At 42.5% G+C, this 23967-nt stretch overlaps 2 protein-coding genes across 3 annotated transcripts in view; one reads left to right on the forward strand and one right to left on the reverse strand.

The window, feature by feature from the left end:
- LOC127641045 (ligand-dependent corepressor-like) overlaps positions 1 to 23967 on the forward strand; it is a 98863-nt gene that overhangs the window by 59666 nt on the left and 15230 nt on the right. The window lies entirely within an intron of this gene.
- The window catches only part of LOC127641044 (slit homolog 1 protein-like), a 67573-nt gene continuing 66214 nt past the window's right edge, over positions 22609 to 23967 (reverse strand). For both annotated transcript variants that reach the window (XM_052123799.1, XM_052123798.1), the window contains exon 37: positions 22609 to 23955. In XM_052123799.1, coding sequence (XP_051979759.1) covers positions 23711 to 23955 — 245 coding nt within the window. In that variant the 3' untranslated portion in view covers positions 22609 to 23710. The remainder of the gene's footprint in view (positions 23956 to 23967) is intronic.

A 23967-nucleotide genomic window follows, 5' to 3' on the forward strand; every position in this document is an offset into this window, starting at 1 on the left:
AACACTTTATCTCTATTGGACAATGTCCAAAAATCATCCTTATTTGTGAGGAAATGCACCCTGGGTGTGCTTTGCTGCAACTGCTTTTTCTTAACGATTATGATGTTTATTATTAGTTCTCACATGAAGTGAAATGTCTCTGTGAGTGATGGTTGCGTATGAGTGTGGAACTGCTTGAAGATGAATTTTTATTTTTTGCTTTTTGCTCATGGATTTCGTGTATAGAACCATTTCTTCTATGATTCTTAATTGTAAAAAATCTGAAAAGACAAGCCTCTAATGAGTAGTGATTTTCCTGATCATCTGTGAAAGAAAAAAAAAGTTCCTTAACCATTTCTCGATTTTCCCCTCAAATCTATCCTATTATTAAGCCACAACTACGAATCCCTCAGGGAAAAAAACGACACTCTGATTCAATCTATTCAGGTACTTTCTCTAGATTCTGCAGCCTATCTGTTTAAATATTATGAAACCGTATGTATTTTTTGAGAAATTGAGCAAAAGAAAACGGTCGCTTGTGACGCGAGTCATTTTTAACCAGTTGTCGATTTATTTTTTTCAGCTGTCCTTCTTAGTTTTTGTATTCTTTGTATCCAGACTTAAGTACAAAATAGTAAATGAATGTCAAGCTAAAACTTAGATCGGTGAAGCGCATCACATCGCCAGACTGTGCTTTTCATTACGAGTTCCTCTGCGCACACTGTGCCTCAAATGCCTGAAGACAATAGAAATCTCTATATCGACAAACACCACATCAGACCCCTCAATGACAGTGGTTGACCGGTCTCAGCACTCCTTTACAGACGTACCTCGAAGGCACGAGGCCTGATCTTTCACATTTTCAGTCAGTAATTGGTAGTTTCGGTCTCTGCTTTTTGCATGTAAGTATTTCAGTGAAAAAACTGCCTGAAAACGGTTTTATTTTATGCTTTAATTGTCATTTGTTGTCATTTAAAACAGATTTTTGGCTAGGAAATAAAGACGCCATTTCTTTTCATTAGCTTTTAGGTGCCTGCTGCTATTTTCACATTCTCTAAAAAAAACCTCAGAGACTTGACAGATTTATGAACTGGTTGCATTTTACACATTTTTTATCTATAAAGATTATTAGAAAAATGGTTTAAGACAGGAATTATGGAACGGATAGACATCATTAACATAGCGTTAGAGATTTCTTGTTTTTTTATATCTCAAAGACTTGAAACTACAAAAAAATAATTGTCTTACTAAATATTTAAACATTCTAAAAACAAGATACATTTACTTGAGAAGCAAAATGACATGTTTTCAGATAAATCAAACAAAATGTTGTAATATTTATGCTTATAATAAGAATAAACTCTTTGCCAATGGGGTTCGGAAAAAAAACTAGATTCAAGTTGATAACAAGTTTATTTTTCTTAGCCAATTGGCAAATCTTTTTTTTCTTGTTGTAAGCATAAACCCCACCAAATTTGGTTAGATTTTCCTGAAAACAAGACTTATTATCTTAAGCCATTCTGTTTCTCAAGTCATTTTTATTCTTATTTTAAGTATGCTTCGATATTTTTACTGGAAAACAAGACAAAAATACTTTTGTAAAGAAATACAATTTTGGTTTTCGATAGCCGATATTGGGCAGTGGGTTTGTTTTTCTTCACACAGACTAGGATTCGAAAATTCAGGCTTAAGGCAAACAAATGAAATGCTTACATGTTAACTCTTTAAATATAGGCAGAACGTGGTCGTTTTTAAAACATGTAGGTTTGCCAGTGTGGGATAAGATGCTGCTCCGAATCTTCTCTTTTTTCGATATACCTCAGACCATCTAGATCGAAATGAGTGCTCTTTACGAAACGGCATCTTGACCGGCCATACTGGTTCCTCCGAATTAGTCTAATGGTTAGAAGTGCTCCACAACTGGAATAGACCTCATTTCAATATACCGTTTACTCTTTGACAAAAACATTGTATAGTTTAATATTTTCTTGTACTTTGGATTTATTTATGTATATTAATTTGTTCTTTTTTGTACTGTGTGTTTGACTTTTATTCTAGAATATTATCAATGTCCGTGTTAGAGCACTTATGAGGATCACAATAATTATTTTTGGTTTGATTGCACTTTGTTTTTTGTTCTGTTTTTATGCAAATTCTTATTTATGAGCTGGGCTAATGAATAATAAGCTGTCTCCTATTGTGATTTTTGTAAAAAAAAAAAAAAAAGGAAAATGAAAAAAACGGATTAGATTTTTCTGTGGTCTAATTTAAAATGAAACAAAAAATGTTACCTCCTTCATTTTGACCATTAATCAAAAATACTGACTAGATCCATCTTTGTGCATGTGTGGAGTTTTACTGGTTATATTTTACCCGTTAGGGAAAAAATTCAGTTTTTCCCAACACATTTTAATTGTAACATTGTGCAAGTTAGTATTCACTGGATGCTAGAACCTCTTATGAAAACCACTATTCTTCTAATAAATTTTTGTTGTGAAAACGTGTCAAGCCTTTTTATTGTAATTTTGCATGTTGATGCAGTTGTCCCTAGTAGAATATCTTTCTTTCTTCCCTTTTTAATCATATCTTTTGAAAGGTTTGGAGCTGAACTTTTAATAAGAAATATTTTCCCATAAGTACCAGTAGCCACAGGGGGACTAATATTCATATAAGTGGTCAATAAATGGGGGTTTCTTTAATGTTTGGGACTTATAGTCATGCAAATTTCTAGTAAAACCCTTTACTTTTGTAAAAGAAAATATTTAAACTCTAATTAGTTTATATAATTTGTCTAGTAACAATGTCCAACAGTGTATGTACTCTACATGCATTACAGGATATTTTTGTCATTTTCACCTCATCTCAAATTCTGTATTATGTTTAATACAATTCTGTGGTGGAAATGACGCTGATGGATATTTGGAATAAAATGGCAGACTCCTTGAAGTTATGCCCTGTTATGCTTGTTGGGATTTTACCTTTCCTTTAGTGTGCGATATAGCTTTTTGTATATGTAAAAGGTCTGCAACGTTACAAAGCACAAAGTCCACGGCAAAAGGAATTACTCTCTCCCACATACAACACTGCTCCTGAACTGCCTGAAACGCTTGGTTTTCAGTCCAGCCATTACTTCCGTGACAAAGCTACGTCACTATGTAACATTTGCATAATGCACTGCTCAGGAAGCCTCGGGAGCTGAAACTCTGTTATGGTAAGGGGCATTACATTTCCGACATACACACTAAGCAGTTGACCAATCACAACAGACTGGGCCAGCTGACCAATCAGAGCAGACTGGGCTTTTCAGAAAGTGGGGCTTTAAAGAGACAGGAGCTCAAATGGAGCGTTTCAGACAGGGTGAAAAGAGGTGCTGCAGCAATGTACAGTATGATAAAAATTATGGGGTTTTTTTACATATAAAGCATGTAAACCTATTCTAGTAGACCCCTAAAATAAAATTACTAACCTGTAAATGAGCATAATATGGTCTCTTTTAGGCTAATTTCATAGCTAACATTTTATGTGTTCTAAATACACAGTTAAAAAAAAAATATTTTCACTCTTTGTGTAATTTGGCAAAATAAGCTTTATTGAAAATGACCAATAAAAATAAGTGATAATTACCTTATTTTTTAGTTTTCGACTAACATCACTTCATATTTTCTTAAGCATGCTCTTCACTGACACTTTTGTCGACTTGGTTAACAGGACACTTTTGAACTTTTGAAGAAATAAATGTGCGTTCCTCCCAGTGAGCCAGCTTGCACAAACTTTGTTCAAGGTCAGGGAGGATGAGGAACAAGTCACCCTCGTGGCGCCGTACTGGCCCACACAGACTTGGTTCTCGGATCTCACACTCCTCACGACAGCCCTTCCCTGGCAAGTTCCCTGAGGAAGGACCTACTCTCAGGGACGGGGCACCATGCGCCCAGACCTCTGGAAACTCCATATCTGGCTCCTGGATGGGACACGGAAGATCTAAGTGGTCTACCACTGGTGGTCTACCACTGGTGGTGGTAGACACGGTCACTCAGGCCACTCCCTCTACGAGGCATCCATATGCCTTGAAGTGGCATTTGTTCGCAAGTTGGTGTTCTTCCCGAGGCGAAGACCCCCAGAGATGCGCAGTCAGGTCAATGCATTCCTTACTGTAGGAGAGGCTGGAGGGGCGGCTGTCCCCCTCTACCTTGAAGGTGCACGTAGCCACTATAGTGGCACACCACGGCGCAGTAGACGATAAGTATTTGGGGAAGCACAACCTGATTATCAGGTTCCTGAAAGGCGCTAGGAGGCTGAACCCTCCTAGGCTACGCATCTTTCCCTTATATAGTCTCTCCGTAGTCCTCCTGGGCCTACGGAGAGCCCCGTTTTAGCCCTTAGAGACAGTTGATCTAAAGGTGGTCTCATTGAAAGCTGCCCTCCTGACTGCACTCACGAAATCCATCAAAAGTTTTGGGGACCTGCAGGAGGAGGCAGACCCAGTCTTATCGTTGCTCTATCTGCCTTATCGTTGCTGTGTCCGATGCATCCTTTGCGCATCTATTTGGATCGCACGCAGAGCTCTAGATGCTCTGAGCAGCTCTTTGTCTGCTCTGGTGTACAGCAGAAAGGGAACGCTGTCTCCAAATCGAGGTTTGCCCACTGGACCGTGGATGCCATTGTGTCAGCATACCAGACCCAGGGTGAAGTGCCTGCCCCTTTTGATTATGAGCACAATCTACGGAGTGTGACATCCTCTTTGGCACTTGCCAATTTCACCTCTCTAGCAGACATCTGCAGGGCAGCGGGCTGGGCAACACCCAATACCTTCGTGAGATTTTATGATCTCCCTAGCCCTGTGGTTGGGGAATTCAGCTGAGGAATACGTAGCCGGACCCAGTACATGTGCTAGCATGCCCTGTACTGGGGTAGGTGCTCCACAGGCACTGGTTAACTGCGGTAACCCCCTGTGATGTATTTTCCGCGGTACGGTTTCCCTATCGGTAGACCCGCGTCTCCCTTGGGCAGAGCTCTCTTTGCATCCAGTCGCCGTGTTTGTAGAGCTCCTCCCCTTCGGGCAGGACATACTACTGCGCCTCTTCCATGTGTGGCTCTTGAGCCCACATGACGTATTTGTCATATGTTAACCTCCCCTTCCTGCAGGATTTGGTCTCCGTGGTGTCTTTTCCTCCTGAAAGAATAGGAAAGGAAAAGAACACCTTCCCGACGTGAATAAAAAGCATTAAAAGGCCACAGCTGAAATTCTAAATACTGTGGAGAGAAAACAGAGAAAACCACGGTTGGCGCGGCCTGTTTTTGGGTTGTTGGAGTAGGCTACATACAGACCAAGTGCACCTGCTATTTCGCACACAGCAGCTTGCTTGCACCGGCAGTTCACATAACACAGTTCAGCTAGTTGTGCCATTTTGTATATGAACCCCTATTGTCACTACATCAACACAACATCGAGTGAGTGACAGATAGGGAACGTCTTTTTTACTTTCATAAACTCCGTTCCCTGATGGAGGGATTGAGGTGTTGTGTCTCTCTTGCCACAACGCTGAACTACCTGCTGAAATGTCCGGGACCCTGTCTCGGCTCCTCAGCACAAAACCTGAATGAGTGGTTGCAAGCCAGTTCCTTTTATACCCGTATGTCAAATGCAAATTCCTCTCGCCAATTCCCATTGGCCTTTTCTCAAAGATCAGAGGTGTTTGGGGCTCCCAAGAGTGACCCTAGTGTTACTTCATTGACACAATGTCTCATTCCCTCCATCAGGAATGGAGTTTACGACAGTAACCAATACGTTTGCCTCGTAATCAGTTGCACATTATAATTTTAAGATAAATATTAATGACCCATGACATTTCAAAACATGTACATTTGTACCAACTCTGTTACATTCAAAATATTTCTTAGTTAAACATCAAGGCAAAAATAAAATTGCTAGCAAAAATCATTGCCCCATACCACATTATGTAGCCACTTTTGTTTGTTTATGCTTAGAAAACAAAAACATTATGTAAACACCACTGATCAGTTCCCCCATAACAGAGTTGACATTTTGAGCTTGAAAAGCCAATATAAGTGAAAACCTAATGAAATACTGTAGAGAAACTTTGGTTTAAACCATGTTGGTCAAAAAGATGAATGAATAGGTCACATTAGCCCTCCGATATTAAAAACGTATTCCCTTTTATTTGAACATGACATACATGTACGTGTCTCTTAATGTCAGAGTTAGAACATATGTCTTATAATGACCTTTTCATTTGACTACTTTTCTTCCTTTTAGATTTCCAATTATGTTAATGTGCCATTTATGTAATAACCAGTCAGGAACACTTCGATATACAACACCATTTAAAATTAATCACAATGTTGTTGTGTATTATGCACAGTGACAGCATTACATCAACTTAATAATTTGACAAAACCAATTTTGATTGGACCATATTTTAACCGTGCCAATATGTAGTACACTTTACTCACTAAGAGGCTGGCTGCATTGTGTAAGTATATGGAAAGGTCAGGTCCATAATCATAGAGCCCCTCCTGCAGTGCACAGTTGCAGATGCTCAGCAAGTGTCCCCATTACTGAATAACAACTGCAGAAAATGGACTCGACTCAATTAAGCATCACAGGATAATTCACAAAGAATTCACGTGTTTTGTCATATTGCACTCTCACAGGTATTTTTAAGACCTAAAAGTATTACAGTCTCATTTAGTTTACATTCTTTTATTTTTGTTACGCATGTAGATTTTATGATCTCTTAAATTGAGAGATAAAACGGAATATTTGAACATTTCATTTGTCACCACAGAACGAGTTACGGCCAAAAGTTGCTAAAAAAAACAAAAACAATGTATTAATAACAATTCCACTCAAACATTGTTTAGAAAATGAATACTGTCTGGGTGCTTAAAAGTGCACACAGTAAAAAAAGTATATGTTCGCTAACAACCAGCGCTGTAGATGCAGCATCATGCAAAACAGACTTGTTTTCACAGTCGGCCATGTTTAATCTATTCCGCAAGCGAAAGTGTCCAATTTCAGGGGATTACTGGGATTATTAAAGTGATAATATTCAGCTGGTCATGTGATCTCAACATGGTGCCATGACCCCAGTCATTTCACCTTACAAAAGCTGTTTTGTTCCACATTGAGAGGGTTCCCTTATGGGGGCTGCCATGTTAGATCATGTGACCGGTTGAATGATGGTGCATTCACCTCAGATTGGAATTACTGTAATTTTGAGTTGACAACAGCTGTTCATGTCCTCAGGTGTCGGTGTAATTCCATAATGAGTTGGAAAAATGCACCATTAAGGCTAAAGGAAATTTCATTTAATTGAATCAGAAGGAATATTCTGTGTTAAATTTAGCTTATCTACATATGGCTCATTCTATAATTGGGGGTACAAAAACAATGTGCTTTCTCAATAAAACAATTATTGGTTTAAGTTTATATATTTCTTCAATGTAACATATTTGCTGGTTGGAAAGCCATCATCATAAAGGGACATCAGTGGATACAGTAGGGTCACGTCTACTATGTTACCCAAGTGTTGACCCTATAGGGTAATTTAGTTATCAGGTGACATAGTTGACGTTCCCCCATTTTGATTCATAATTTCAATGGTAAGCCTTGCCTGGCCAACCACATGTCATTAGACAGATGCTTTAATTGTACACAAAATAATCATATAATGATTGAATGATCAATAATGTCAGTACAGAAAGATAAAATATACATGTTAAAAATGCAATCTCTGAAAAAACCTAAATATCTTATGCAGTGTTGCTTTTAAAACAAGATTAATCTAATTTATCTTATTTTAAGGATTTTTTTATATATATATTTGTACAGGAAAACAATACAAAAATTATTATGAAGTATAAGATTGTTGCCCTAATATCAAAGATCTTACTAGAAAAAAAGTGAATTTTCTTGATAAAAAAAATATGATCGTGTCTGGTAACATGTGCATGAAAAATGGCTAGAAATAGCATTTAGACAATTTACACAAGGTGTATTTCTATTTCTTGTGCTCCAAATTTACTTCAAACGTACTTCTCTGTCTGCTCGTATGAATGTAACACATCATAAGATGGATTGCATTATTTATATGAATACATGTTTTCCATCTGAAAAGAAAAATATTAAATGAAACTAATGACAATAAAATGCTAAGTAATCTCATCAGTAATCAATATACTTTTTGAATGTAACTGTATTCTAATTACCAATGATTTAAATTGTAACTGTAGTGGAATACAGTTACTTATATTTTGTATTTTAAATACGTAATCCTGTTACATGTATTTTGTTACTCCCCAACCCTGACTGCAGGTAGCAACAATAACACACTACGCTACACTACTGCATGATTATTGTACGATTCAAAACACAAATGGCAATATCCAGAGCTTCAGTAATGATGACACCAATATAATCTGAAGAAATAATTTTCTTCTGAAAAACAAGCACTGCACTGATAATTTGTGCACAAAAATAAGATGAATGTGTATTAAGAAGTTTTGTTTTCATGTTGACTTCAAGCTCCAAGTTTATCAGGATTTATAGAAGAGTCTACTCTGGGTCTGCTTATATTGAAAATAAAGGTGAAGTCTTTGAATATTGTTCATGCGTATGTGTTTGGTGCCTCCAGTTGAAGTTAGAAGAAGAAATATATTAAAGAACAGAGGTAATCTAGCATAATATGGTGTGCTGGGTAGTAACAAATTACATGTAATCTGGATTATGTAATCAGATTGCAAAAATCCAATACTTGTAATTGGATTAAATTACATTTTAAAATACTCGTAATTGTACTACAGTTACTTTTTATAGATTACATATTAACAAGGCAATGGCAGTACATTTTTGATAATTAATTTTTTCCAATGAACATTTTTTTATTGATTCACACAAATGAAACAGAAAAGCAAACATACATAACATAATCAACTTTTAACCCTGATTAATCCCTTTCCCCCTACCAATTCCCAACCCCACGCTGACCCTAAAATATATATATATATATATATATATATATATATATATATATATATATATATATATATATATATATATATATATATATATATATATATATATATATATATATATATGTGTGTAACTAATGAGGTCGGAGTCAGACAAGGGATGAGGATCCAAATGCAGGTTTATTGATTAAAGGAAACAAACAGGCATGAATAAACAAAACTACCACGATGGGCAAATGAAAACAAAACACGAAAACACAGGAACTGGAACACGGGAACACGGGAACACAGGCATGGAATAAAAAAAACTACCACGATGGGCAAATGAAAACAAAACACGAAAACACAGGAACTGGAACACAGGCATGGGAGTGAGCACAAACTACGTACAACAGCATTCAACGACAGACAAGGACTAAACCAAAAACCAGGATATAAATACAAAAACATGGGAAAAAGGGGCCAATGAACAAACAGAACACAAACTAGGTGACAAGGTGATTAACAGAAACCAAAGGCAAATTAACAAGGGCAGGTGAAAACAATGAACAGTGAACACGAGGGAAAACAAGGCTATGGAGGTACAAGGGTGACAAAAGTGAAAACTAAGGAATAACAAAAGTGACAAAATTACAAACAAAGGGCAACAGTGAGACAAGACAGGGTAACCGTTACATAGCCCCCTCAAGGATCGGATACCAGACGATCAACAAAACAAAAAAAACAGGAAGAACAACTGACAAATGACAGGGGGCACAAAGGGCAGACAGGCAGTCCAGGGGGCAACGAGAGGCAGACCGGCAGTCCGGGGGGCGACGAGGGGCAGGCAGGCAGTCCAGGGAGCAATGAGGGGCGGACAGGCAGGCCAAGGGGGGCACAAGGGACACGGAGACAGACAAAGGAGGGCGAGAGGGCAGATTAGCAGTCTCTGGGGGTGTGTGCTGGGAACCAGGTCGGGTGGCCTGGGAAGCTTCCACCAGGTAGGGGTGGGTTTAGGTGGACTGGGAGATGGCCGCAGAGCAGGGGCCGGTTCGGGGGGCCTGGGAGGTGGCCACAGGACAGAGGCCGGTTTGGATGGCCTGGGAGCTGGCCACAAGGCAAGGGCCGGTTCAGGGGACCTGGGAGGTGGCCATCGGACAGGGACAGGTCCAGGAGGCCTGGGAGGCAACCTTAGGACAGGGGCAGGTCCCGGAGGCGGAGCTGAGAGGGGCTCTGGAGACGAAGCTGTGGGAGGTTCTGGAGGCCCAGGAGGCGGAGCCAAGGGAGGCGGATCCATGGAAAGCTCTGGAGGAGCAGGAGGCAGAGCTGGAGGGAGGCTCTGGGGGCTCAGGAGGCGGGGCTGAGGGAGGCTCTGGAGGCGGAGCTGAGGGAGGCTCTGGAGACTCAGAGGAAGGCTCAGGAGACGGAGCAGAGGAAGGTCTAGGAGGTGGAGCCGAGGGCGGTGGCGCCGTAGGCAGTTCTAGAGGCGGAGGCCTGGAAGGCTCCGGGGACGGAGCCGAGGAAGGCTCAGGAGACGGAGCCGAGGAAGGCTCTGGAGGCGGAGCCGCAGGAGGCTCGGGGAGAAGAGCCCTAGGAGGCTCGGGAGGCGGAGCCGTAGGAGGCTCAGGAGGCGGAGCCGTAGGAGGCTCGGGAGGCTCTGAGGGCGGAGCCGTCGAAGGCTCGGGTGGCTCAAGAGGCGGAGCCCTGGAAGGCTCGAGAGGTTTGAGGGGCGGTGCCCTGGAAGGCTCGAGAGGCTTGAGGGGCGGAGCCCTGGTAGGCTTGAGGGGCGGAGCCCTGGTAGGCTCGAGAGGCTTGAGGGGCAGAGCCCTGGTAGGCTCGAGAGGCTTGAGGGGCGGAGCCCTGGTAGGCTCGAGAGGCTTGAGGGGCGGAGCCCTGGTAGGCTCGAGAGGCTTGAGGGGCGGAGCCCTGGAAGGCTGAAGAGGCTTGAGGGGCGGAGCCCTGGAAAGCTCGGAGGGCGGAGCCCTGGAAGACTCGAGAGACTTGAGAGGCGGAGCCCTGGGAGGCTTGAGGGGCGGAGCCCAGGTAGGCTCGAGAGGCTTGAGAGGCGGAGCCCTGGAAGGCTCGAGAGGCTTGAGAGGTGGAGCTCTGGGAAGCTCGGAGGGCGGAGCTCTGGAAAGCTCGGGAGGCTTGAGAGACGGAGCCCTGGAAGGCTTGAGAGGCGGAGCCCTGGGAGGCTTGAGGGGCGGAGCCCTGGTAGGCTCGAGAGGCTTGAGGGGCGGAGCCCTGGAAGGCTCGAGATGCTTGAGAGGTGGAGCTCTGGGAAGCTCGGAGGGCGGAGCTCTGGAAAGCTCGGGAGGCGGAGCTCTGGAAAGCTCAGGTAGCTCGGAAGGCGGGGCTCTGGAAAGCCCAGGAGGCGGAGCTCTGGAAAGCTCAGAAGGTGGAGCTCTGGAAATCTCAGAAGGTGGAGCTCTGGAAAGCTCGGGTAACTCGGAAGGCAGAGCTCTGGAAAGCTCGGAAGGCGGAGCTCTGGAAAGCTTGGGAAACTCGGAAGGCGGCGCTCTGGAAAGCTCGGGAAACTCGGAAGGCGGAGCTCTGGAAAGCTCTGGAAAGCTCGGGAAACTCGGAAGGCGGAGCTCTGGAAAGCTCGGGAAACTCGGAAGGCGGAGCTCTGGAAAGCTCGGGAGGAGCCCTAGAAGACTCGAGAGACTTGAGAGACTTGGGAGGCGGAGCCCTGGAAGACTCGGGAGGAGGAGCCCTGGAAGGCTCGAGAGGTGCTGGCTCTAGGATGGGCACGACCACTGGCGGCACTGGCTCTTGGTCAAGGCTTCAGGCACTGGCTCTTGGACGGTCGAGGCTTCTGGTACTGGCTCTTGGACGGTCGAGGCTTCAGGCACTGGCTCTTGGACGGTCGAGGCTACAGGCGCTGGCTCAGGGACGGTCGAGGCTACAGGCGCTGGCTCAGGGACGGTCGAGGCTACAGGCACTGGCTCATTGACGTTTGAGGCTAACGGCACTGGCTCATTGACGTTTGAGTCTATCGGCACTGGCTCACTGACGTCTGAGGCTACAGGCACTGGCTCGGGGACGGTCGAGCGCTCAGGCTCGCTCACAGTGACATGTGAGGGCTCTAGCTCGCTCACCGTGGCTGACGAGGACTCAGGCTCGCTCACAGTGAAATACGTGGGCTCTAGCTCGCTCACCGTGGCTGACGAGGACTCAGGCTCGCTCACAGTGACATGCGTGGGCTTTAGCTCGCTCACCGTGACATGCGTGGGCTCTGGCTCGCAGACCGGGGCTGGCGCGGGGCGGGAGGCGGAAGCCCGTCTTCTCTCCCTCCTCGGGCAGACGAAGTGGGCCGGCTGGCTCATGGAAGGCGACTGGCGACGCTGGAACGCTGTTCCTGGTTGGCGTGACTTCAGGCTCGCTGGCCAGGGCAGGTGTAGGCTCTGGCTTGCAGACCGGGGTAGGCGTGACAGGAGGAGCCCCGGACGGCTGAAGGGTCTCCACAGTGGGTGGAGAGGTAGGGTCCTTCTCGGCGAAGCCCACGGTGTACAGCGAGCCGCAGACCAGTAAGGTCGCCTCTAGGAAGTCGTGGAGAGTCCAATCACGCCAGTAGCCGGCGCAAATGCTCCCTGAGCTGAAACGTGTAAAGTGTCCCTGAAGAAAACCACCAGGGCTGAGTCCGGGAAGTCCGTGGAACTTCGCCAGCCGAGGAAGTCGCTGATGTGGTCTTCAACAGGGCGGTCCTCTTGTTTGAGGCTGAGCAACCGGTAGTTGGCCCGAATAACCGCTGGATCCATTGTGTGGTCTGTCGTTCTGTAACGAATGAGGTCGGAGTCAGACAAGGGATGAGGATCCAAATGCGGGTTTATTGATTAAAGGAAACAAACAGGCATGAATAAACAAAACTACCACGATGGGCAAATGAAAACAAAACACGAAAACACAGGAACTGGAACACGGGAACACAGGCATGGAATAAACAAAACTACCACGATGGGCAAATGAAAACAAAACACGAAAACACAGGAACTGGAACACAGGCATGGGAGCGAGCACAAACTACGTACAACAGCATTCAACGACAGACAATCACTAAACCAAAAACCAGGATATAAATACAAAAACATGGGAAAAAGGGGCCAATGAACAAACAGAACACAAACTAGGTGACAAGGTGATTAACAGAAACCAAAGGCAAAATAACAAGGGCAGGTGAAAACAATGAACAGTGAACATGAGGGAAAACAAGACTATGGAGGTACAAGGGTGACAAAAGTGAAAACTAAGGAATAACAAAAGTGACAAAATTACAAACAAAGGGCAACAGTGAGACAAGACAGGGTAACATCAATATATATATATATATATATATATATATATATATATATATATATATATATATATATATACTGTATATAAAAATAAATAAATAAAAATCACACATTTAACCTCCACTTCCCTCCCGAGAGCCTTCCAAAAATGCCAAATAGCTGCCCCATTTTTTATTTTTTATTTTTTATCTGCCTTCTGTATGACATTTCTTTGAATGTTGCCACCCTGCCCATCTATATGCAGCACTCCTGAAATGTTGGCACTCCAGCCGATTTACATCCCCTAAGGATGACCTGCCTGCCGATCATAACACTGGCTAGTACCCAATTATTTATGCATTTATCCCCTATATTAATGACCACCCATCGCCTTAAATAAGTGTCTGGGGCTGAATGAATTTTAAGTGTCCAATACGTAACACATAAAACTCTTGGATCTTATAACACCACCAAAAAACATGGGTTGTGTCCGCAGGTGGGTGTGTCTTTAAGACCAAGCCTATACAATCTAGAGGGGGTCCAATAGAATCACACAGAGCATATTAACCTCCCTCACAATCCACTCTGTCCAGCAGAAAGGAGACTTCTTAATACATAATTTTGAGCTCAGCCATATGCTCGAAGCAATGAAATGTCTGAATTAAACACTCTGGACACTTTTGTCCATACCACGTGCAAATGTGAGATAAAGGGGTGTAACTTAACTTGTCCCGTTAGTTTGATAGAAAGGCTTTGCAATTGCAAAATAGGGGTAAGAACTTACTGTTCAATACAAAACTAGGGAGGGGCTCTCTCAGATGGAAGTGACCAATGAGCCAAATATCTGAGACGGAATGCATAATAATAAAATAAACTCTTGTGTAGGCCTCGCCCGCCTTTGTCATTCGGCCTATGCAATTTACTGAAATGTAATCTGGGACGTTTACCAATCCAAATGAAGGACTTCGCTATGCTATCAAGTTGCTTGAAATAAGAGAGGGGGACATCTATAGGGAGAGATTGCAGCAGGTAGTTGAATTCTGGAATACAGTTCATTTTAATAACATTAACCTTCCCAATCATAGATAAATGTAATGAAGCCCACCTGCCCACATTGCTCAAAAACCTTTTAATTAAACTAACTAAATCACACAAATTTGCTGGGAATAAAATTCCCAAATACTTAATGCCCTGTTTGGTCCACTGGAAGGCCCTGTTGAAAAGCCATTACTGGGCAGTACGCTGTCAGAGCCAAAGCTTCGAATTTGACTCTGTATCCTGAGAACTTGGAAAAGGAATGAATAATTCTTTGGAGGCAAGGCATAGATCTGGTAGGATCGGAGACAAATAACAAAATATCATCTGCGTAAAGCAAAAGCTTTTGTGCCATCACCCCTGGAAAATCATCCTCCTTTCTTATCGCAGCTGCTAATGGTTCCAGGGCAAGACAGAAGAATAATGGAGAAAGCGGTATGATAGATATCCAGAGAAAAATTATCTGAAATTAATCCATTTGTTTGTACCGACGCTACCAGATGTCTATAAAGTAACTTAATCCATCCAATAAAAGTATTCCTGAACACAGATATTTGAAAATCTTAAAAATGTAATCTCATTCTACCATATCAAAAGCCTTTTTCTGCTCAAGAGGAATGGCAGCAAATGGAGTCTGATCATTCGCCACTGATCACATGATATTGATGAAACGCCTAATGTTAGAAGAGATACGACCCTGAATAAACCCCACCTGATCTATATGTATAAGAGATGTCATAACTTTACATAATAGGTTAGCCAAAGTTTTTGACAATATTTTAACGTCTAGCTGGATCAGGGAAATTGGACGGTAACTTTTATACTTGCTTGGATCTTTGTCCTTTTTAAGAATCAGACTGATCCGGGCTTGTGTCATGGTTGGCGAACACTTTATATTCTTTAATGATTCCAAATAAACTTCTAGCAAAAGTGGAAAAATGAGAACATCAAGAGAAATGTTTTGCTCAGTCATCAGTTTATGACATTCTAATGGTTCCACAAAGTTTCTAATATCTTCACCAGTAGACGAAGATGTGGAACTATAGAGATCAAGATATAATTACTTAAAAGCATTATTAATATCAGTGTCTGAGGTAAATATTTCACCACTAGCAGATTTCACTGAGGGAATGGTAGAAAAGACGCTCTCTGTTATATTTATCTAGCCAGTGTTTTCCTGCCTTATCCCCCGACTGAAAGTATGACTGTCTTGCCTGAATAGCCAAAACTCCACCTTCTACAATAAAATAGTATTATATCTATATTTCAATTAGGTAAATTCCTTGAGGCCATTAGACGGCATTCGGCACTTCAGCTCTGCCTTAGCACTTTTAATCTTCCCTTCCAATTCCACAAGCTCTTGTGCTTTGGATTTTTGGTGAATGAGGCATATTGTATGATCCAGCCCCTAAGAACCACCATAAGTGCCTAGCAAGCCATGCCCACAGAGGATACTGAGGACCAGTTGGTCTCCATATAGACACTGATTTCAGCCTTTAGCATTTGATGGAATTCAGGTTCCCCTTCTGTCACTCACTCGAAGTTGTGTCGAATGAAGTGGCACAAGGGGTCTTCCTGGGACGCCAAACGTACCTCTGAACCTGAGAAAAGGCCAATGTCAAGTTGGCAGACAGAATTTGCATGCCCCGCCACGGACATACGGGTATAAAGGGAAGCGGGACAGCGAGTGTCAGTCAGAATTTTTCTTCGGAGCCGAACGGTCGTGCAACAGCAAAGCTGAGTTCACCACTGTTCCACTCACCTCTGTTGGCAAGAAGCACTGCTGTTGGATCTACGGTGCGTTTCCAGCTGGCAATCTCTCTCTCTGCACGCTGTGCAGTCCACGCCCCTAGGTGCTTCGACAGCTTTCATTGCCTGAAAGAGTGTTGTTCCTCCTAAAAAGAGTTTATTTCCTCCTAAAAGAGTTTGAATTCCCACTCATAAAAGAGCAATACACAGCAGGCATTGAACGTCCTTTTCAGGATGCGTCTTTCTAAAGATGTCTTTCCGCCTCTGTGTAGTTCCTGGATGCAGTTGATTTCTCCCCACTTCTGATGGTCATAAAAGCTGCCTCAATTGCCTGGGCTGCGATCACACGCAGGCAGCATTTTATGAATGGTTCATGTTCTCAGTGCTAGAACATAGCCATGGCAACATTGCGGTCACGGCTTTCTTTTCTCACGAGAGAAAGCCACTTCAGCCGCCCCGTTCCTTTTTCCCACGGGATTGAGGACGACCCGGCTGGCGATGAAGTCAATTTGGGGATGACGACGGGCTCTGTTTCACCAGGTAAATCCCCACGAACCATCCGCCCCCCTTCACGCTTGCTTGCTTCCGTCCGAGCTCAGGATGAGTGCGGCTCACCTCATGGCCAGCCTGCTTTCTTACTTGAGCCCCCGGAATTGGATGACGACATCACTGCTGCATCGGAGAGCGTCACAGTGGTGTCTGATGCTGATGAGTCTGCTCGCCCGGTCTGAGGCTGACACGCAGATGTCCGCTATGCTTTCCCGGGCCGCCGTGAGCGCGAGGCTGGACTGGAAACCTCCGTCCCCCCTCACAGCTACTCGATCGGTTCCTCGGGTCAGGGTGCCACTCATAGCCATGCCCACCCCCCCCCCCCCCGCCAAAGACCTCTCTCTCAGAACCACGAAGGTCACAGCGTAGGCACTCGGGCATCGATGGCCACCCTTGTGGATGTTGACAAGGCACATTTTCTCAACACCCCCATCTCCCAACTTTGCCTCTTCAGCGACACCATCGGCGACTTCGTTCAGCAGTTTTCGGCGGTGAAGAAGCAGATGGCACATCTTGCCGCGGCACCACCAAACCAGTGCGCCCCGCCTGCTCGCCGAGGGCATCCCCCTGTGGCTAAACAACAGGTAGCTCTCATTGCTGTGTCCGGTACATGCTCTCCGTATCTATTTGGACCGCATGCAGAGCTCTAGATGTTCTGAGCAGCTCATTGTCTGCTTCGGCGGACGGCGGAAAGGGAACGCTGTCTCCAAACAAAGGTTAGCTCACTGGGTCGTTGATGCTATTTCCTTAACTTATCACAACCAGGCCGTGCCCGCCCCCTTTTGGGTTCGAGCACACTCTAAGAGAAGTGTGGCATCCTCGTGGGCACTGGCCTGTGGCACCTCCTTAGCAGACATCTGCAGAGCAGTGGACTGGGCAACACCCAATACCTTTGCCAGATTTTACAATCTCAGGTTTGAGTCGGTCTCGTCCCGTGTTGTGTCAGGTTCCTTCAAGTTGATCCAGTGCGTCTTCTATACCAGGTTAGCCACTAAGCATCGCTCCCTGAATGTTCTCCTCCTTAGCCTTCTGGTCTAGTCACAGGTGCTCTGTACTGGGGTCGGGCTCCACGGGCTTAGTTCCCTTCTCAGGCAAACTCACCGTGATGTATTTCCCGTGGTACGGTCCCCCTGTCAGCGGACCTGCGTTTCCCTTGGGCAGCCCCGCTGCCCTGGTCGCCGTGCTGTAGAGTCCCCCCTCATTAGGCTGGACCTACCACCGTGCCATTTCCCACGTACTGCTTCACAACCCTCGTGGTGTATTTTGCCACATGTTACCTCCCCCTAGACTGGGCAGGATGTGGTTCACCGCAGGGTCTTTCCCCCCTGAAAGAATGGGACCTGGAAAGACCGCCTGCCCCGACGCATTTCATAACGTTAAGATAGCCCCAGCTGCTTCACTTCCTATGTGAGAGACATAGTGAGAGAGAAGGCCGCGGTTGCCGGGCTTGCTCCCATGCTAGTCATGTAGGACCAGTTCCCCCCCTCAGGGGTGCTGGGAACCTAAGGTCTGTATGTGACATCTCTTTTGGGGGCGTTGGGGAGGGCTACGTGCAGCCAACACAGTTGCCTCTAGCACGCAGTAGCCTGCTTGCACCTGTCTCGACAGTTCACATAACACGGTCAGTGCGTGGCATTTTTAGATGGGACCCCATGTCACACTTCATTCGACACAACGTCGAGTGAGTGACAGAAGGGAAACATCATGGTTGCTGTTGTAACCTCCGTTCCCTGAGGGAAGGAACGAGAAGTTGTGTCCCTCCTGCCACAGAACTAGACCTACCACTGTAAACAGCAAATTCTGTCTACCAACTTGACATTGGCCTTTTTTCAGGTTCAGAGGTACCCAGGAAGACCCCTTGTGTCACTTCATTCGACACAACGTCTCATTCTTTCCCTCGGGGAACGGAGGTTACAACAGTAACCATGACATTTTGCAAAAGGGATACATTAAAGCACCAACTATATGATTTCTTTTTCTCCGTATGTGGCAACACCTCTAAACACACCAGGGTGTGATCTGAGAGTAAAATGTTTCCAATTGAGCAATCAACAACAGATGCAATGAAAGACTTTTCAGATATATAAAATATCTATTCTACAGTAAATCTTATTGACTGATGAAAAAAAATTTATAATCCCTGCCAGATGGCTTCAAAAGTCCCAAATCTCTGTAAGACCAAGATTTTTACACATACTGTGAGGCGTCAATGTTGCTCTAGGGGGCTTGCACATTTTTGCTTCACTATGATCAAGGACTAATTCCATCAAAAGATTAAAGTCTCCTCCAAATATTATATCATGAGAGGTGCCAGCGGCTTGCGACATCCCTTCAAGATCTATAAAAAAATCCACGATCATCAGTGTTAGGTGCATAAATATTAGCCAAAATAAGACTTTGTCCCTGAATTTCAGCTAAAACAATAATGACTCTTCCTAATTTATCTTTACTCTGTTTGAGACATTTGAATTGTAGATGTTTACTTATCAGCGTAAGTAAACGCTGATAAGTAAACTCTTACTCAAGCCAGCACTATTAAAAAAAAATGCCCACCCCATATCTTCAAAAATGTTTCAGCTTCATGCAGAGAAAGGGGTTTTTCTCGAAGAAACACAATCATGTTTCTTACGCTTAAGAGAAATATCCTTCCTTCTTTTTATGGGGAGCCCCAACCATTTACATTCCACGTGGAGAGAGACAATCCACTCATATTAACTTTGGTATTTTGACATATAAGAAAAAAATTGATTGTGTGTCAAGCACAAAATTACAAAGACCATGATTATAAGATATAATTAGTGATTAGTGTAACCCACAAAACCCGAACATCCCCCGGAACATTAACCCCGCACACAACAGCGCCAACTGGCGCCTATCCCTCCACACTCAAACAGTCCATTCACGCCTATGAGAACCCCGCAACAACTTTGCCGTTGGATTGCTCAAGTCTGGTGTTTCTATACAAATTTTGTGAGACAGAATTACACAGCAAAATGTAATCTATAAAAAACCTCCTGCCAATAGGCGGAATAAACACAAAGAGCATGTAGATTCATCCATAAAACTGTCCTGAAGGTGTGACACTCCACAAAATAAACTCCAGCTGCTAGGTGGAACCAGCACAAAAACAAAAAAAAGAGGCGCGCAGATTTATCAAACATAGAACAGAGTGTATCAAATCTCACAGGTTTATGTTATAAAAGCATTAAAACTAGCAAAGTGCACAGAGCTCGCTGTTCACAAGTCCGACCCCCGCATGGCGTCACGTGACTCCCCTTGTTAATAGTTTATTGATCATTTTCATATCAATATCATCATATTCTTACCCCGAATCGCAATTGTATCACAGATGAACAGTTTGAGTATGTGTTCCTTTTACATTACGACAGTAAGATATGCACCTAAGCTAAGGAATAGTTGATGGGCTATCACTAAGTAATAAGTGTTAAAAGTACATTTGTCAGATTTTTGAGCTGTTAGCTTTGAGCTAACAATGTCATTGCTGTTTATTTCAGGTGCTAATGTCATTACTGTTCATGTAATGTTTCTATTGTTTTATGCACTTAAAATGAACTAGATATGTTATTATTTCTTACTACCTCACCAATAGTGTGACACTCACACATTGGACTTAATTGCATAAAGGATCATGTGGATGCTTTTATGCTTATTTTATGGCCATTAATTTTTGTTCATTTTATGATTTATTTTATTGTCATTAATGTGTGTAATGCTGCAATTGTTTTATGTACTGAATATGAACTTAATGTTTCAGTGTTTTGAATTATAAACTTTGGCCATGCACTGTAATGTTTAATGCACTTTTTAAAAATATCATAATGAGCTCTTTTTGTCCAGCTCTATTTGTTAGTAATAAAGAATGGAATACGTTTTCTTTATCTTTGTACTTTGAAGTTAAAATGATTATCCTACTCAAATGTGACATAAAATAAAATAGAATTATGTTGCAAAAATACAAAAGTAATTGGATTGGATTACCTCAAAATGTAATCATGTAAGTTGTAATCAGTACCTGATCCACCCAGCACTGATAATACACTCAAATGCCTTCATAGCAACAGATGTTAGAGCAACAGTTCTGTAATCATTAAGACAGCTTGGATAAGAGGACTTCGGTACAGAGGTTAGCATGGGTAATTTAAAGCATAGTGGGTTGCTGAGGGTTGTTAAAAATAGCTGTTTATGCTTGTGCCAGCTGAGATACTCAGTGCTGGAGCTCGACAGGGTTTACTGGGTGCATCATGATCAGGATTTTATGCTTTCTCATTTTGGTTGCTCTCACAGTCTTCCAAGGGGGCTGCAGGATGACTTAACATTTTGGCTGTCGATTCACATGCTAAAGCTAATTATTTAATTAAATAAAAAATGAAGTGTTAACAAAATTAACCCAATTAATCATGGCCCCTGGTGTTGTAATTCCGTAATAAGGAATTCTCCTGCCAACACAGAAATTTGTACATGATTCAAGCTTGAAGTACCATTTTTTTTTTTTTACGGGTAGCAGTCAGCAGGGGCGGTCAACACAACTCCGGATTTACATGCAACAAACTGACAGCTAGAAAGAGCACAACAAAATACAAGGCAAGGCACGTTTTTTTTACTGTTTCAAACTGCATTTAACTTGACACAGTGTCCTATAATGTAGATGTGGCATTTATGGTGTGACATGCTGAAAACCAGCGAAAAGTGTCCATCTGACACATGTGTACAATTAGTGCACACTGCAACTATTATATTTATATTACAGTTGTTAGAATTAATATAGGTTGCATATTCATTGTAATGGGCATTAAATGTCTTAAACTCTCATCCCCCATAATATTAATCTGCTGGTAGACCGTGGCTATCCACAATTTAAGTAAGTTTTTCTTAATCACGATTAACGCATTTACCGTTAATACAGCATAAACCAGCATAAACACTTGTTGGGAGGGCGGAACCTTTGTGACGTGTCCACCTCATTACACCGATGCACAAGCCACAACTTACACAACAGTGCTGCCCTTACTGTGATAAAATGGTGGAAAAAAGGACCTCTTAGCGCTATTTGATATACAAAACAAGCCCAGATGGGATTTGTGATAGAAATCAAGTATTTTCAGCATACTCTATGTAAGGTGCCACAGAAACACGCCAAGCCTTAACTATCACCAAAACACTGAATGAGATGTTTTTGCCTTTAACCCTCTGGGGTCTGAGGGTGTTTTGGGCCCTGGAGAAGTTTTGACATGCCTTGACATTTGTGCTTTTTTCAGTTGCTTAAAAACACATTAATGGCTAAAGTCTGATAACACTGTATTCAGCTCAAACTGGGCTACAATAATATGTGAGCAACATGTGTGTACGTGTTTGTATTTTTGAGAAAATTAAGTTTATGCATGGTTTTTGAGAGAACGAAATATTTAAGCCATTGAAATAAGACCATATCACACATACTAAACATTTGTCCACAAGACTTTTGAGAACTGGATCTTGTAGCCTAGAGGTTTTGCTACACAATGATGTGAAAACCATCCTGATCACTCATTCATACAAAACAATAAATTAAACTTTTGTAAGACACTTTGTGTTAGAAAGGTAATATGCGAGGAGGCGTGAACTATCATGAATATTGATTGTAATTCACACCTGAGGAGACAAAAGACCCCTCGCATGTCCTATATATTCCATTCCCTGCCAAGCATCCGCCATATAAACAAAGACAGCTCATTCATAAGAAGTTGGTAGAATAAATGGACTGAAAGCAATGAACAAGAAGAATAGAAATGTTGACTTAAGTTCTTTTGTGCATTAACTGTTGAATGTTTTCTATGAATGGAAAATGTGGTTCTCGTCAAGATTTGGATTTATACTCCAATTATAGATAATGTAAGTATTATTAATCATTTTCATCTTCTAACACACATCATAGTTAGTATTAATAGTGATTGTATCAAACACACAATTCACTTCTAAGGGGTGATTTTGATTTTGAAAAATTGTATTTATTTAAACATGAAAAAATTAAACCAAAAAATGTGTACATTGAAATTACACTTCAAACTAAATACAAATATAATAAAAATGATGAAGTGATCAAAAAATCATACTAAATACAAACATTTTACTCTCTCCAACCTCTTCCACCGGGTCCCTTTTTCAGTGTCTTAAAAATCACTATACGACAACAGGTGGAAAAATACCAATATAAATTTGATTATAACCACAACTGTAAATATAAACATTAAAAATAATAATTAACAAAATAAAGCATGATCTAAAGATCATTCAACACAAATCTTATAAATATGTGTTTCAATAAACGGCTACAACAGTGATCGGCATGGACATCATTTGATGTTCCACTGTATTCTAAGAGTTCGGACATGAACTTTATTACTACCTGCTGGTGGAATCTCCAAACTGCTAATGCAGGATCTGAATTTAGACTTTGCACTGCAAACAGGCAACGTCTTAGCATGATGATCTATTTCTCAGAAAAATAGCAAATTGCGCATTGCACCATTTCATTAACAAACAATACGCCCACAGTTTTCGCACATACACCCACAGATAGTGCAAACCGTCCCGTTCACGCCTACTTTGCGCTGTAAATATCACACTCTAGGATAAAACAAAATAACTTTTTAGGAGATAAAAGAAACCTTTAATGAAATAAATAGAAACAAAATCACTTGCAAAAATGCATTAAATAAAAATGTGGATAGAAAACAGACTAGAATGTAAAAAGCTGTACCAATGTCACCAATGTCAGTGTTTAACATACAAAAATACTATATTTTAAAATGAATGACAGTATATATTACAATCAAACTTAAAAATGTTAAACAATTAATTTACAATATTAAAAATTATATTGCTAATACTATAAATCCTGAATAATTCAAATTAAGAAATGTATTACTATATTTAATCATTGTTTGACTGACAGCACAACTCTGTAGCTCACAATATTTAGACGTCAACCATTTAGACCATTCTCATGCAGCAGTTATCATTTCTTAAATATTTCAAACCTCTCTACATCACAGATGTTATCGTTCATGATATATAGATACAATTACACACTATTTCTAAATCATTGACACACTTTTTAACATCTCCCCTGCAGCTTGTGATCTTGATCTGTGTGATTAGACGCACTTTTCACAGCCACATTCTACCGTCTTTTCTACGGCCTGTGTGAATGAAGTGCCATCATTGCACTCAAAACTGTATCGTCTGCGCCGTATCCTGATGCTGCTACAGCAGAAGTCCGTGTCCACCCTGCAGCCGCCCCGACACTCCACCCAGGACAGGGGCTGCGTGCTCCGACACTGGACTTCACCACGGCGTATGCGATGGAAATCCCTCACGGATTCGCCCTGACAAGGAGCTACTGGAATCAAAA

The sequence above is a fragment of the Xyrauchen texanus genome, chromosome 50 (genome assembly GCF_025860055.1).
Source record: "Xyrauchen texanus isolate HMW12.3.18 chromosome 50, RBS_HiC_50CHRs, whole genome shotgun sequence".
NCBI lineage: Eukaryota > Metazoa > Chordata > Actinopteri > Cypriniformes > Catostomidae > Xyrauchen > Xyrauchen texanus.